This window comes from Balaenoptera musculus, chromosome 16 (assembly GCF_009873245.2).
Source record: "Balaenoptera musculus isolate JJ_BM4_2016_0621 chromosome 16, mBalMus1.pri.v3, whole genome shotgun sequence".
In the NCBI taxonomy this organism is placed as follows: Eukaryota; Metazoa; Chordata; class Mammalia; order Artiodactyla; family Balaenopteridae; genus Balaenoptera; species Balaenoptera musculus.
In genome coordinates, this window is record NC_045800.1 from 67,654,138 (window position 1) to 67,671,468 (window position 17,331).

Consider the following 17,331-nt stretch of genomic DNA (forward strand, 5'->3'; position numbering starts at 1 on the left):
CATTCGTCTTCCTTCAATCTGGAATACTTCTTATGATTTCTTAGGACAGTTTTCATGAATTAGACATGCAGTCCTGGAATCAGAGCTAGATCACCAACTCATTTGGTGGTTGGAAAAGTACAATGATATTGATGATGCCCCTTTCATTTATGACCATCTTGCTGATTTGCTGGGTGCTTTTCTACAGTTATTAGCTTCATTAGTGTCTCAGAATCAGAGAGTTGACTGCCCACAGTCTTCCTGATAGAAGGAGGGGCTGAGGTTAAAATATGATTTACCCTATGTGATTTTATAATTGCTTGAGTCCTTAGAAAGGCTTTATATAAACTTAAGTGATTATAATGATCACCTCCTTTGAAAATCACCATAATCCAGACTCAAGTGTAAGGTAGCAAATGATTGGCTGTTTGATGGCTGCTGGCCTGGGTAAGTTTCTAAGTAGTGAACAAATACAGACAATTCATTTGAAATAGATGAACAGCTTAGGCTCAGGGCTGTGTCTCCTTTGACAGCAATATTCTACATGCTCAAGATTTATCTGCCAAAGTTGTCCTATTTGACTATATGTTTAATCATATCTTCTTGTACATTATAGATGTACTCTTTTTTTATCTTACTTTAGGCTATATTTTTTATATTCTGTGACTTTGCTTTCTCAAACTGCATTTCAATTGTTGTAACCTTTAAGGGGTATAATACTCAGGCTCCTTAGTTCTTCATATGGAATGATTCACATGGTGCTACATTCTTAACATGCTGGAAAAGAGAGAAAAAAAAAAAAAGGCTTGTGAAACATAGAGGAATAATAATGGTAACTAAAGGCAGTTTTGAATTATTTTTTGAAAGATTGTAAGGAGAAAATCTGCCATTGCTCTATTGGGAAAAATAGAGAAATACATCTTTATTTGCATCCTTCTTTATTTTCTTATCTATTTTCTTTGATGTGTTCATTCATTAAAAACCATATTTTCCATGCACCAACTTGTTGCCAGGCACTGTGTGAGATGCTCAGTTTATAAAATTGAGAACAATACTAGATGCCTTCTCTCTCCTTGTGACAATGAGGAGATACATATGCTCATCAGATTAACCATGTTTCTAAGTGATACGATGAATTGGAGTGAATTATGTTTCAGTCAGCTGAACTCAAAAGATTTACCAGGTCTTCCCTACTGTTGAGATCTCCTAGTGCTGAGGAAACATTTCATCTAGATTAATATTAATGTTATGCTTTCAGTTTAAGCATAAACTCCCAAAATCTTAAAACTCATAGGACTTGCAGAAATTATCAAGTTTTTCTTACTTCCCATTCCTATTTTAAAGATGAATAAATTGAAGCAGAGGAAAATACTGAGATTTGACCAACAACATACAACTAATGGATGGCAAAGTTAGAATGAAAACCCAGGTAACATAACTTCGAGTTCATCAACCTACCACCGTAACACAAGCCTAGCAGCTTTCTGACAATACAAGAAATATCTTCCCAGGTTACCCTGGGACACTTTGTGCTCATTCCCCTCTTTGCCTGACAATTCTAAGGAAATTTCTCCATGTCTCACCAATCTGTCTCAAACCATACAACTCTAGGGGATTTTTAAAAATTTCCATTTAATATCTTTGTCCTTTACCTCTCCTAAGGACAAAGATTGTTTTATTTGTTTCAGGATCCTCAGACTCTATCATAATAGCCTGTGTTTATATATCAATACATAAAAATAGACACTCCAATATGTTAGTTGAGATGACTTTTTTCCTAACCACTTTATGACTGATCAAGCAAACTTGGATTATCACTGCATTTCTTTAGGTAATAATGTCTTCATTATGATTAAAAGTTGAAAAGAAGTACCACAGAATGAAAGCAGCTTATTAAGTGCTGGTATTAAGACTATAACCAAGTTGGTTAATTTTAATAAACTCATCTGATATTTTCTTCCAGTTGTTTGGTATAGACTAAAATGAATAGAGTGCCCTCTTCCATCTTGTAACCCATAATGGTATTCTAGGGGTATGAATTTCAGTCCACAAATTGAGATGTACAATAAAAAAAATTACTTTTTATTTTTATCTTCCTTAAGTCAACTAAATTTTAACTTTGCTCATGGGAAATTTAAACATAGTAATTGGGCCTCCCCCTTACCAGTTATGTAGGACCACTTACCCCTACCACCTGTGTTGGGCCAGGTGAACCAAAGTTCTAGAGCAGTAGTTCTCAAACAAGGGTGATTTCCTGCCCTCCCTAACAGGGGATATTTGGAGCTGTCTGGAGATATTTTTGATTGTCACAATTTGAGAGGGCCCTCGGCATGTGGTGAGTAGAAGCTAAGGGTGGGTGCTAAACATCCCACAATATGCAAGGACAGCCTCTTATAACCAGAATTAGTCAGACCAAGATATGAATCGTGCCAAGGTGGAGAAAAACTCTTTCTAGAGACTTAGCTTTATCAGGGTATCAGAGGGACCTAACAGTCTCTGTCATTTCCCCCCACTCGTTACCAATGAAATGTCCGTTGTTCTAGCCCTTGTGGCTCATTCCGGTTTACTACTTACTGTTCCATGACAAGTTTGTGCCACAGGGCCCTGGTGAGACTTGAAACTCTGGTCTGAGTTTAGAAGATGGCATTTCTCTCAAGTCTGTTTTATTCATACTGCACTGCTCATGGGATGCCTACACATCGTCCTGGTCTTCCAAGTCTGAGAATTTTGAACTTGTGGAAAATTTCTCTATGTACAAAATCTATTATCTCTAATTTCCATAGGCTTTATTTTTAAAAAACAAATCTGGTAATTTTGCCTCAGACTTTCCCTTAGGCAAGGAATTATTAAATCAACACCTACTGAAGGCAGAAAGGAAAGGCTTACTCCATAGCTCAAAAATGTTCCTAAGACTTTCTTCTGACATTCGTACCAAAGCTTACTGGTCATTAAATCATTTGTTCCCTTATTCACTTAGGATATCTTTACTGAGTACCTAGTATATGCTGTTTGGGGTGCTCAGAATGGTAAACAAGACAGACAACATCCCTATTCTCATAGATGTTGTATTCTAATGTGGTAAGACCAAAACGTATCTCCTTCCCCCCTCCCAAAAAAAAAAGGAAAAAGAAGAAAAATATAATTTCAGGTTATGATCATAGCAGAGGGCTAAAGAAAAATGCACAGGGTGTGCTACAATTACTAAATGAAGTAGGAAAAAGGTTAACTTCAGATGGGTTGACCAGGGAAGACGGATAGGGTTGAGTATAGGCCATCTGAACTCGCATGGTAGAAAGGTCAGCTGTGTGAAAGCTGCAGGATGAGCATGCCAGGCAGGAGAGCACTAGATACTAGGAGGCCAAGATCTTGATGCGGAATGAACTGATGATTGGGGCCTATTTGAGGAGTAGAAAAGTCCATGTGTTAGGGATCCATAGTGCTTGCCGTGAGAATCGAGTCCTTTGTCTCTGACAACTCTGGCAGCTCCAACTGAGTGTATAATTTAGTTTAATAGTCAAAATGGCTTCTGGCCACTTACTCATTATCTGTCCAAGAATGTGATAAATTAACCCTTCAACTGACAAGCAATGGAAGGCATACTTAAAATGCAAAATGGCTGCATTTCAGGTGACAGGGAAGATCTGGGATTAACTATTGCCACTACAGTCTTGCAACTCATATTGTTACAGGGACACTTAACTAAGCCCAAACCAATCAAAAAATTAAAATAAATTCAATGTCAGGCCAATGGTTCTCATGAAGAACTACACATCAGAATCATTTGTACAACTTTATAAAAATATAGGTTACTGGGCCTCTCCCTCAAAGGCTGATTCCAGGGGTCTGTAGTTTTAAAAAGCCCATGTGTAGCACACAACCAGTTGTATACTATATTTTCTGGTAATATTTTGAAATGCTTGACAGTTAAATGTGATGGTTACATTTTTCTGAGATGTGACCCTTTAAATAATTTATAGGACTTGGAAACTAGAAAAACAGTGGCTCAGGAAAAGGATCAACAACCTTGTCAATAAATGCCAAGAACAGAATATTGATTTCTTGAAGAAAAATAAAAAAGTATGTGTGTGTGTGTATGTGTGTGTGTGCATTCAGCAAGGGGTGTTTTTTAGTTTTCTATAATTTGAATTGTGCTATTGTTGTATCTATTCCTTTTTTTTTTTTAATGTATTTTAATTCTGGTCTCTCCTAACATTCCAAAATCAGCCTGTGTTATCACCTCAGCTAAGATAATCTCACTGAACATGTTATTGCAGCTTCCTGTTTCAGAATACTATCCGCAGCATAATTCCTTCTCTGTGTCAGACCACTACTGACATTGTTGTGGCAGTTATTTGATTGTAATAAGCCATTGAGGGATAGTCAGAGAAGTATGATTTATGATCAAATCATGTGTATGATTTAGAATTCAACCTTAATTCTGAGAAGAAAATGCCAAGCGTGACTCCTATTTCCTAGATTATCTTTTTTTTCCTTTCCTTTATTTTTTTCTTCCTTCCTTCCTTCCTTCCTTCCTTCCTTCCTTCCTTCCTTCCTTCCTTCCTTCCTTCCTTCCTCCCTTCCTCCCTCCCTCCCTCCCTCCCTCCCTCTCTCTTTCTCCTTCTTTCCCTCTTTCTTTCTTTCCTTATTTTTGCTGTTTTGGTGACCACAGATTTATTTCCTTATATTTAAATATTAAACATTTATGAAGTCTTGTGCAAGTGAATTTTAAGGTATAATAATACTGCCTACCTGTCTCACTAAGGATGCTGAAAGAATTAATGAGATAAGTCTATAGAAACCATTGAGCTCCTTTGTGTGGAGGGTGAGAAAGCAATATAAAGCAGTCATTTATACCTCAATAAATATATATTTTAAATTATACATATTCACCACCAATTTATTGTGACCCTGAAGTTTCATGTACTACTGCTGTTTGTTCCATGCTCAGTTTCTATATAAAAACCTCAGCCTGACTATTTTCACGTTCTATACTTGTTCCTGGACTCTTACATAAATAAAGTGAGATCTTAAAGTACTGTAATAGTAATTTATAATAATCATAAACAATATTGAACATTCAGTATTTTTCTAGTCACTGAATAATGTTCCCATCCATCATCTTCTTTTATCTTCACAGTAGCCCTAAGGATTAGGTAATATTTTTGCTGTTTAAAGGTGGAGGAAACTCAGCTAATTTCAAATCACTTTGGGTTGCCTAAGGAAGGCTTCACAATAAGCAAGAGTTAAAATAGGAAAATATGAAATAGTTTTCCTGAATTCTGATAGGAGAAATAAATGAGTAATAACTGAGTTTAACATCACTTTTTCCAGAAAAAAATAGGATATCTTCCTATTGGTCTGGTTTAGAGACAGCTCAGCTTAGAGAAGGAAAGTTATTTCTGTCATCCCTGAGAATCTATGTTAGAGTGTATCTCTGCTGGGACCAATTTAAGAGATAATCTTACTCTTATACATGATTAAAATCGGATCAAAAGAGATCTTTACTTGAAATTTAGAAGAAAGCACTGTATGTGGAATTATTTTATACCCTGTTAGCACAATGACATTGTATACTAAAAATCAGGTGAACGTAACTAGAGACAGCTAGTAAATATCGTGTTAATCCAGAGTAATGGATATGGAGTAAAATGGAGGCACCCCAATTACCACAAAAGTTTTATCGTACAAATCTAAAAGGTTGTGATGGGATGAGGGATAAGGTAGTGAGGGAAGAGAAGAACAAACACTAGACAGAAAGAAACGACTTTTGTTGCACCCCAGCTGTGTCTGTGGACTAAGCACTTAAAGTGTTCTCAGTACAATTGAGTCTCACAACAATCTTCAGGGTTAGGTATCATTATCCAAAATTTTTTTCTGAAGAAACCAAAGTTTAAAAGGAGACACATATTGCCCAACGTTCTGTAATTGCTAGCTGGAGGGGCAGAATTCAAGTTCAGGTCTGTATTATTCAACAGTTTATGGTCTTTCTCCTATATTACACTGATCTAAGATAGTTGGTGTCCCCTCCCACAGGATGAAAATTGATTAGAAACATACACAGGTTACACACACACACACACGCATTCACACACCTTCCAGAAGTTTAACCTTCCAAAGTGACTAGATGAGTAAAAGCAAGCTGTTTCTAAGAGTGTAAATATAGGGCAGCCCATCCTCCCTCCTCCCTTTTTTAAATGTTTGCTCTTTCTGTTATAATTTTTCTTCAGCTTGAAGGCGTAATGTACACCCCCAAAATGATAAGAGTACTCCTATTTCTTTCTTAGTTTCCACTTAAACTGTAACATTGTGTATTTAACTTTTTATTTTTACAATACCATTCCAACTGCTTACCTTACAGAATGCAAAATGCTGCCAGCAAGTGTTTTGAACACTCCCCCACTGATTTTGTTCATGAAAAGAAGAGGTCAGTTGTGGTGGTTTTGCAAGAAAACTATTAGTCCCCTGTTAAAGATAAGGAAAAGTACATAAGTACGTGGGTGTAAATGGTAGGCTTATCTCTCTCTGCAGTATCACCAACAAAAATGGTACTTGTGACTTCTGAGAGCAGCAATTGCTCTTAATTTCGGTTAAGTCACTTTATTTTCGAATTGCACAGAATACTGGGATTGATGATGAAGTTATATGTCACCACGTGACAGAGTATAATCCAAGTAATAAACAACAGACATTTATAAGAAACAGATCACAGTAGGGGTACCAGACGGCCTTCAGCTGCAAAACAACAGGACTCAAGAAAAGGAATTTGATCAGTTGAACTCGTTCAGATGTTACAGGGGTTGATAATGTATCAAGAGGGAAATTGTAAAGATCCTTTCTGAAGACTATTTGGGAAGAATACGCAAAAATAGCTAATAATGAAATATGTGATTGTACAGAAATTCCCTCATGGCAAACTCATGCTATTAATACCTAAGAAGAGAGAGTAAATTGCCCTGTGATCATAGCTGCACGTAGTTGCAGCAAAGAAGGACTGCATATAGAGATCAACATATAGATAACAACTACTTAGCACACTGGAGGCTTTGGTGGGAGGGTGGATATTAATATCCAATGAGAGTCAGTTGAAATCAACACAAAGTGATGGGAGCTGCTCAGTGCAAGTGTCAGAGAACAAAGAAATTGATGGTTAAAGATCCATGAGCTGAGAAAGACTCTGAGACCATTAGTAGTTAGGAAATTGGTAATTTTGCCCCACAGTGTGAGCTAATCATTGCAAGTTCCCATGTCTCGAATGGCCCCAGGGAAGGAAAGCTCTTCACAGCCCTGAAAATAAACAAAGGGCCTGTGTGCAGATCAAGGTTTAAGGGAAACCGGAGCTGTTCTGAGGAGGCAGGTCCTGCCCCTTTCCACCCTTTAACAGCCAGGTGTATATGCAAGACACCTTCCACTTTCACTTTTGGATATTTTTCACGAAACCTAAATGTTTGTGTTTTGGATTTCTCACCAGAGCTTTGTAACAAAGGAATCTGAGTTTAAAATTGAGACTGTGTAAACTAAAATATTAAATGAATTCTTGTTAAGTACTTTATATTTGCAGTAACGACTTTACTTTGCAATACTTGTATTTGCAATAATGACTGATATCTTTAAATTATTGCCCCGGTGGGACTGAGGGATTGGAAACCTTGAGCAGAGAAAAACAACAAAAAGCAAATAAAAAAATTTAGTTTGAAATACAGAAGATGGAAGCACAGTAGAGGTTCAGTGAGGACAAATTGTTATTGCTGTTGATATGTTTTGTTTTGCTCATATCCAGCTGTATTTTTGGCTATCACTGATAATTTTGCTTCTTTCATTCAAAAGCATGTATGTATTAATACTAGGTTGTGGTGAGATGATAGTAAGCAGAGCAGACCTAGTCCTTACCTCAAAGAACAGACAGTTCAACCGTTGGCTTACTAATTCAACAAACAATGCTACCATAAAGTAAGATGAGCAGTGTGATAGTGAAAGTAAAGGGCTTCAGGAAATGCTTGGCGGAGGAGCTCAAGCCAGTCTAGGGGATTCTTAATCAAGACACCTCCCTGAACAAGAGATGTTTAAGCTGAAATGAAAAACAAGAAAAAAAAGAAATGAAAGTAGGTTAACTCTTTAGAATAGACACTAAAGTTGATGTTAACTTATTAAGTTCTAAGAAAATTTAATTTCTCAATTTTTGGTGTTTTGATGTCATATGGTTTTAATGATAATTATTCCATTTATTTATCACCTGTAAACACCTTGGTTTGTGGTAAGCACATAGAGGTTACCCAAATTGCTACTCAGAGAAAAATGTCCTTCTGATCATTTTTGCTTTCCTTTTCTTTCAAAATTTGTTGGGATATAATTCATATACCATAAAATTCACCATTTTAAAGTACAAAAGTTAGTGTTTTTAATATATTCCTGAGATCGTGTGACCGTTACCACTATCTAATAGCAGCACTTTGTTGTCATCCCAAAGAGAAACCACATACCCATTAGCGTCACTGCTCCCAACCCTCTCCTCCACTCCTTCCTTTAGGAACAGCGGATCAGATATCTGTCTCTATAAATTTGACTGTCCTAGAGTTTCCAATACATAGAATCATACAGTAATGTGCTATTTTGTGATTGACTTTCTTCGCTTAGCGTAATAGTTTTAAGGTTTACCCATGTCGCAGCATGTATCAGTACTTACTCCTTTTTACGCCACGTAATACTCCATTGTATGGATTTACCACATTTTGTTTGTTCATTCATCACTAGATATGTTTTTTGGCTTTTATGATTGGTGCTACTGTGAACACTCATTTACAAGTTTTTGTGTGGACATATGTTTTCATTTCTCTTGGGTGTGTTATCGAATGGATTGGGCCCTGCTGCTCACCACTTAAAAGGTGAATACTCAAGAGATAAAGAAAGAAGGGTGACTTTAATCAAAACGCTGGCAATCTGGGGAGACGGTGGATTCAACATCCCCCAGAAACCACCTCCGAAGATTCTGCTTTGGCCTGAAAGCTTTTAAAGGGAAGAAAGGAAGTAATCCCAGTTAATCATTGGGATAGGGCTCAGAGTTGTCACCCCCTCCCACTGTATGCAGGCTCAGTGACTTCTTGTGATCTTCCTCTAGATGCTTTCTCGTTCACACAGTTTGTTCATGAGATTACTGAAGGGGAAGCTAGGGAAGAGATCTGGTCATCTGTTAATTACTTATTCTTCATTTCTACTTCTTTGATCTATGGAAAGATCAGACAAGTTAGGCAACGTTTCGTGTGATTAAAAGATTTGAAAGGTGTGCTTGAGCCAGAGATGAGTAGAGCATGGCGGTGCCTGGTTTAAAAGTTAGTTACAATATAGCTTTGCTAAAGCGACAGTGAAAGGGGCTTCCTACTGAGGGCAGTTTCCTACAAAGAGCTGCTTACATATATACCTAGGAGTGGAGTTCCTGGGTCATATTGATAACTCTGTGATTCCTTTTTGATGTACTGCCAGCCTGGTTACCATTTTGCATTTCCACCAGCAGTGTTTTGCTTTCTTTTTATAGACTCCAGAGGAACTAGAGGATGTTTCTGACCTGGAAGAAGATCACGAGGTCCGCAGTCACACCAGTGTTCAGACTGAAGGGAAAACTGACCGGGTGAGTCCCCTCCCTGCGGGGAAGAGCTGTGTGCCGTGCCCTCTCCTTGTCAATCCAGGCAGCCTCTCACAGTAGGGATTCCTGGATTTGGGGCTGGTCTTGTAAAGCACAGGGAGAAGAGCCTTAGAAGGCCGGGGCAGCATCATGATGGGAATGATTTCCTCTACCTTGAGAGCTCACAGTGAGGCCATTTCTGGTTAGGTAGTGAATCACTCCGTACTACTTTTGGTCTTTAGAGCAGTCATGGGAATATCAAAGTGAAATTTGTACCTGTTTCTTTAGAGTAGAAAAGAGAAACCACGAAGTTGTAAATATACTTGGAAATTCTAGGGGAGAAAAATCAACTTCTGAGGCAATATTCCTCTACTTTTCTTCCTTTCTACAATGCTTTCTTCTGTCCCCCTCAACATGCGCGCGCGCGCGTGCGCACACACACACACACGCACACACACACACACACACACACTCTCTCCAATGATGTCCATCAATTTTTGAATTACTCTGAGATGTTCTATTTCACTTTATTTATACCCAATGCTTGGGAGTTTGTGAAAGTTTGATTTCCTAGCTGCTGATAGCTTGCAACTGGAGAACAGACTATAGAACTTGAGTCTGAAAGCCAGGTAGTATAGCATAGTGGCTAAGACTGCCTGGGAATACATCTAAATCAGCCACTTCCTTGCTGGGTTACTGGGAAACTCACTTAGCCTTTCTCTACCTCTGTTTTCTGATTTGTAAAGTAAGTATACTAATAGTATTCTCTATATGAGGATTACTGTGGGAAATCAACTAAATTAATGAATAGAGCACTTAACACAGTGCTTAACTCTTAGTAAGTTCTCAGTAATGATTATTGAGAACAAACTAAGTAGCAATAGTATCATTATCATCATCATCATTATTATTATTATTTAATTAGTTAAATTCAGTGTCGTAAAATTTGGAGATGTATGAAACAGATACATTTAAGAAAGTCCCGTGTTTTCAAATATTCAAATTGCCTAGAACAGGTATATGTCAGTCACAATACCTGTGTTTTATTAGAAATATTGGTTTCCTTTAGGTTTTATTTCTTGCTGATTATTTGATCTATAAGTCCTGTAGTAGCCAGGGGACACACAGCACCTGGAGTTAGTTTCCTTCAAATCTGGTAGGCATTCTCGGTAAGAGATCAAATCTTACAAATGGCAATGGAATTGTAAATGAATTTTGGCAATGGTAAACTTTGCTTATGCTTTCAGTGAAGTGAATGATTGATGCCCTTGGGCTGCGGCTGAGCTACTGGAGGTGGAGCATGTGTGTCAGGGCTTACAAAGTAACTGATCGGAGGGAATTTTCTTAAAATAAAGGCACCTTTTAGGATGCTAGGATTAATATAAACATGCCCTAGTTCTCATTCTGCCTTATCACATGTAGACAATGAAACCTTGGTTAAGAAACTTAAAATTTAGAAAGTTCAAATGTCTTCATCTGAAAAATGAGAATAATACTACACCTTCTCACAGCATTGTTCATAACTCCAAAGAAGGCAATGCATACGAGAGTGTTTTATAAACTTTATGTGCTGAGAAGATAAGGTTCTTCTTCTTATTATTATTTATATTTTTGTTCTTGGAAAAACAGCAGCTAAATGACCACTTGCCCATGGTGGTTATAAAGCTGATGATCTCCATGGTTCCAGATCTTAAGAATCTTTCATAGAAGCCACTGCTTCTAACCTTGTGGCAATCACCCTGAAAGTGCTCTGAATCCTGGCTTTGTGTTCCATTGTGCAGTTTCCTGACAGTCCAGTTCATTTGGAATGCCTATGGGCTATACCCTTACCACTATCTAGTAAAAGAGATCCATCACCATCAAATCTACTGGAAGCAACATTATATTCAACCCAGCCGCTCTCTGCTTTTGTAAATCTCCCCTATACATTCCAAATAGCTTGGATTTTATTTACTTCCTGCCTTGAGGCTTTCCTGTAATTGCTGTGTGGAATCCCTCAGGAAGCAAATCAGATAGTCTAATACATACACAACCTTATGTGAGGCACTAACACCTCCCAGAACAACTCTTAACCAATACTCTTCCATTCCTTGGATGAACCATATAGAAGTGCATTTTCCACAAGTCCTCAAAAGTTCCCCAGGGGATCAAGCCAATTCCAACAGCAGTGACCAGCTTGATAACATATCTTTGGATTGGCTCTCCTTTCTTTCCTGATTCATTCTTAGGCCCCTAGTTCTGTTCCTTAAGATCTATTCCCCCAGATAAACTACCTTCCATTCTTAGTCTCTGCTTTTGGGGTAAAATGAGAAAAGGTAGTCACATTGCATGTACTATTTATTTAATTATCGTGTTAGCTATGCTATACTGCTATTATTATCCTAGTTTTACTAATAAGATCACTGAGGCTCAGATATATAACTTGTCTAATGAGTGGATTATGTTTCCACACTAAGAACTTTAGTGATTACCACATGTCGGTTTACTTAGGACATAGAGTTAGCAGAATCCTTTACTAAAAAGCAGACAGAGAACCCCACCACAACAAACCTGATAGATCATCGGTGGAATGAAAGAGAACAGAATTAAGGATACTACAGCAATCTGAAAGAAAGGAAGAATACAAATTTTTTAAAATTTAAAGAATGATTATTGTACAGTATGGATAACTTAGCTCCAATAACACCCTCTTATTGAATAGCTATCTTGTGAGTTTATTACAACAGATTCTGCTCTCATACCTGAAGTTTATATGACTAGCCAAGGAGGATAGCTCAAATCTGTCCTCTACCTAAATCACCTGACCAGAACTAAGATCATGTTTAGATAGATTTTATGTTCTCTCCCAGGCATCTTATATCCCTAATATTCCCGTATTTCTTATAATTGCATCGCTTTACTTAGAGTATATTCATATGTTCAGTCTTTTTCTATTTTATTTTATTTTTTATAAATTTACTTATAAAATATATGTTTATTTTTGGTTGCGTTGGGTCTTCGTTGCTGGGGGCGGGCTTTCTCTAGTTGCGGCGAGCGGGAGGCCACGCTTCATTGCGGTGTGCGGGCTTCTCATTGCGGTTGGTGCAGGTTTCTCATTGCGGTGGCTTCTCTTGTTGCGGGGCACGGGCTCTAGCTGCGCGGGCTTCAGTAGTTGTGGTGCGTGGGCTCAGTAGTTGTGGCACATGGGCTTAGTTGCTCCACGACATGTGGGATCTTCCTGGACCAGGGCTTGGACCCCTGCATTGGCAGGCAGATTCTTAACCACTGCGCCACCAGGGAAGTCCATATGTTCAGTCTTATGGCCATTTGAGACTTTGTATTCTATCCAGCATTTCCTGAAGTTTGTGTCCACTGGCCAGAGTATACCTTTTGACATATTTGCCAAATACCATTAATTTGAGAAGATACCATAAAATTTCGAAGTGGAATCTGTCGAGAATTTTTTGAATACTCACACCATGCTCAAGGAAGAATTCCTGGTCACTGCACAAGACAAGTGTTTGGGTTCCTTTTTATTTGCAGCTGTTACTGAGGAGTAAATGCCTTTTTGGTTCTTGGATTATGCAGACTCTGCTATATCGAACATGTACTAGAACCAATCTTAGGCACTGTTTAGTAATGGAGTGGCAGTTATTTATTATCATTTTACTTTCTGCATTTCACTCCCAGTAGCTTTGACTCAACATCATCTGTTACTGCTGTCATCGGTGGCAAATGCCACTGGGCATTGTAAAGGTCTGTAACCAACAAATAATGATTTAGAGTCCCCAGTCAACAAGAGCAAAATACTAAAAGACCAATAGTGCATGCCTTATGAGGTGGCAGAGGAACAGGGGTGGAAATTAATGATTATCTTAATTATTAAACATGAATACTCACTGGACCGATCCTGTGGTTATATCCAGTGATCAGGCGTTCCACAGTGATACAGGAGAGTGGGTTTGCTATAGGTTTATAGAGCATTCTTCAGAGCTCATTGTTTATTCTGTTCATGCCCTTAGCAAGGATGAAATAGACATCTCTTATCTTAAAAACTCAGAAAGAAATTAAAATAGACTAAGAAAATAAAATTCTTAAACTCACTGATAATAAGATTTTTTTGTAAATCCTAAAAGCTTCTTAAAAATTTTATTAAATATAAGTTGAGCCATATTTTCTATTTAAACAGAGGTGTGTCATTTACCATTAACACTCTATATAGAATATTTCCAAATTGCTGTCTTATTTAACAAAAGCCCTGGATTTTGGTTTTTACGTTTTTCTTGATTTTACTAATTAAGGAATTAGACTCAAAGAGTTTCAGTAGTTTATGCAAGTCATATAGAAATGGGGCCAAATCCCAGGTCTTCTGGTACCAGCCATACTCTTTCCAGTGTAGCATGCTTGTAAACTTGGGTAGAATCTCATAATCCCTTAAGATTTCATTGCTGTACTATCGCTACAGCCATATTATGGTGTCGATATTGTAATTCCTCTAACAGAAAGATGACTCGTGAAACTGAAGGCCATAAGCCTTAGTATCAGACCTGTTTAAGTCTCACAAATTTCTAAGTGTCCCAATACTACAGTCTTCCATCAATAACAAAGTCAGTTTGTTGGTTACTATTTGGAAACTACGTAGCGATGCCCAGACCCTGATAGTCTCCCTGGTGGATCACTTTGCACTGATGAGATGGATTCTACTCAAGTAGAATCACACCGTGGAGGAACTTCTTGGGCAGCAATCTGGGGTCTCCAAGCAAAGGATCCAGAGACAGAGGCGGTTACTCCTCACTCAGCCTCTTATCACGTTGGCTTCTGTGATATTTGAATAAAGGGAGCATTGTAATTTTTAGAAGTCTTCCCTGGTTTATTGTGGGCAATTTGGGCAGCAGTAGCCATAGACACTCAGGAAACTGCGCGTGCAGGAGGGAGGCAGCTGAAAGTGTATTCCTCAAGCCTACCTAGGAGGCAACTGTGGAGTTAGAAAGACTCAATAGAATGGATTGAAAGACTTTTGTGAATAGAATGGGTGAGAAAGTGACTTGCCTTTTTTGGCCCTGCTATATAAATAGAATGTAGAAGGTAAAAGCATGCACTTTGGAGTCACATAAACTTTGGTTCACATCAGGGTTCTACCAATTACTATCCATATGACCCTGGGAAAGTTAGTTGATACTTCTAACTTATGGTTTTCTCATCTGTAAAATTGTGATAATAGTAATATCTATTATTACTAATAGATGGAGTGGGAGAAATGGGTAAAGGGGAGTCAAAAATGCTCAAAGTAAGGGTGAAGAAAATAGTGTATATTTTATAGTTGTTTTTGAAGATTAGATATATGAAATGGGTAAAGGGGAGTCATGTTTCTTCTCACACAAAGGAAATGCTCAATAAGTTTTGATTTTTACAAAAATGAATTTCAAGATGTGTATAGATTTGTGTGTGCTCATGTTATACTTTACTTCCTTTTGAGTAGTTCAAGGAGCTTTGTAAATACAAATCTCTCAGTCTTTCAGTATAAGACTGCTTTGGTCTCCTGGTTTTGTGGGGCTAAATATTTAGCACTCTATTACCAAAAATCTTTTGAAATTTTTTTTTTCCTCAGGAGGGGGACATATGTGGAACTTCCTTAAAAGCTTAAAAGGAAGATGGTATTAATATGATTCTTAATGATGCTAGCACTTTTATGTACATTTATATTCATAATGTAGGACTGAAATAATGATAACAAAAAGGAACTTTTGATAGTAGAAACAGAAATTTTTACCCAAAAGTTGTCAAGTTCCTATTTTCTTCAATGATTTTGGAATGCTTGGCCCTGCACTGGGAGTTTTCCTTCTTTGCGGAATTATGGTAGCTTGGTGATCTATTAGTTTCTATCTTAGAGTCCTCAGTTACCTTCAGCAAGGTATATAGGGCTTAATTTTCTAATTTTATGGTACATACTCATAAAAACAGAAAAAAGTCATCCTGATATTTTATAGGATGCATGTTGGAGACAGTTTTGCGAGTAGTCATTTAAAATCACCTTTCTCTACCCCTGTCCATGACGGACAGATGTTCTAGTGATTCTTCCCTCTGCCTAAACAGCTTGAAAGCCAGTAAGGTCTAAAAACGAAATCAAAAAGTCTGTTCTGCCTCACATAATTTAAACTTTGATCATAGTGTCCTATAGATAAGGAGTGAAAAAGGGAACTCATTTAACAGTGCTGAATAGGGCCAGATTTTTATTTGAAGGTATTTGAGGCTGTGGTCTCTAATTGCTGAAATTAAATTTAATGAATGTAACATTAAAAACAAACACTTAAAATTTTGTAATTTCAGCTGTAGTCATATCATATTTCAGCATGATAAAGTTATGACACCTTTTTAAAGATTCATCATATTTACTGATGACCCAGAATTAAAGAAATTGTGACTTGTAGTCAGTTCGATGACTAATATTTGTCCTATCTTTAACATTATGCTCACTTAAGAGCACACAATTTGTAAACCGGCCCTGCCTTAAAGAATATCATTGAGGCCATTGAGTCTCTATATGCTCTATAAATAGAAGTAAATTAGGACAGAAATAAGAACAGTCGCTAGGTTACTCAACACAACCCCAAAATGTCAACAGCAGCAAATGAATTGGAGCATATCAAATCTTAAAATACTGGAGGTGATTCTTGGTATTAAAAAAAAAAAAAAGCCACGTGCACTTAAATGTGATGTTGATGGTAGGGAGAACACCCTCATTGCTGCTTTTGAACGTGTAGTACGCTGCATATCCTCAACCATGAGAATAGAAAAATTGCCATGAATGAGTGGTGTATTTTAAAAATTGGAAACATTTTAATAGGTCCTATTTATTATCATAATACACTCCCAATAACTTAAATTTATACTGAATTACCATACAGAATATGGAGACATGACCGCATTACCTTCTTTGTGATACAATTTGGTTTAGGTTGCTATGAAAAGCACAGGTCTGGTAAGCCTTGATGAAATGACATTACTCAGCAGCACTGCACTAGGTAGGGCACGTTCTCATCACTTGTTTCTGTAATTTCTATTGTGTATTTGGTGGTAACGCTGCTTTCTTACCTTTCTGGGTGATCATTCTCAGTGCTTCATGGTTTCCTCTTCCTCTGTCTATTCTTATGCATTAGGGTTCATTAGAGTTTTGATGTAAGCCCTATAGTCCTCAAGTTTTTTCCACTTTTCCTGGATATGCTCATATAGTCCCAAGATTTCAGATGTCATATATAGAGGTACATGACTTTAGCCAAGTCCTGTCTCCTGAGCTCTGGCTGCATATATTTGCAGGCCTGTAAGTTTCCTTGCCTCATGTAGCTCACCTGTGGAACTCACTGTTTCTAAGCCTGAATGCATCATCTTACCCCACAAATCTACCCTAACTCCCATATTTCTTATGGTGCTTCTGTAAATTCTTTTGCACAAGTCTGAACTGGGAATCTTTTTTTTTTTACTCCTTCCTACAGCTAATCATACAATAAGTTCTGGTTTTACTATCTTCTATCTGAACTTGTCCATTTTTTTCACCACCTCCACTATCACTTCTTTCAAAGAAAATGTGCACTGGACAAAGTTAAAAAGAAAAGGAAGACTTTACTCAAGACCACTGCAATAGAGGAGAGAGACCAGAACTCAGTCTGAGTTCAACTCTGCTGAAACAAGGGGGTGAAAAATTTTCAGAGGTGGGGTGAGGGGGATTGGAGGCCATCTATGTTCTCTTTGGACTTTACCCAAAG

General features: G+C 37.7%; 1 protein-coding gene across 1 annotated transcript in view; it reads left to right on the top strand.

The window, feature by feature from the left end:
- Positions 1–17,331, top strand: part of CTNNA3 (catenin alpha 3) — a 1,729,751-nt gene that overhangs the window by 1,531,969 nt on the left and 180,451 nt on the right. The window contains 1 exon segment of the mRNA XM_036828186.1: positions 9,506–9,598. Coding sequence (XP_036684081.1) covers positions 9,506–9,598 — 93 coding nt within the window.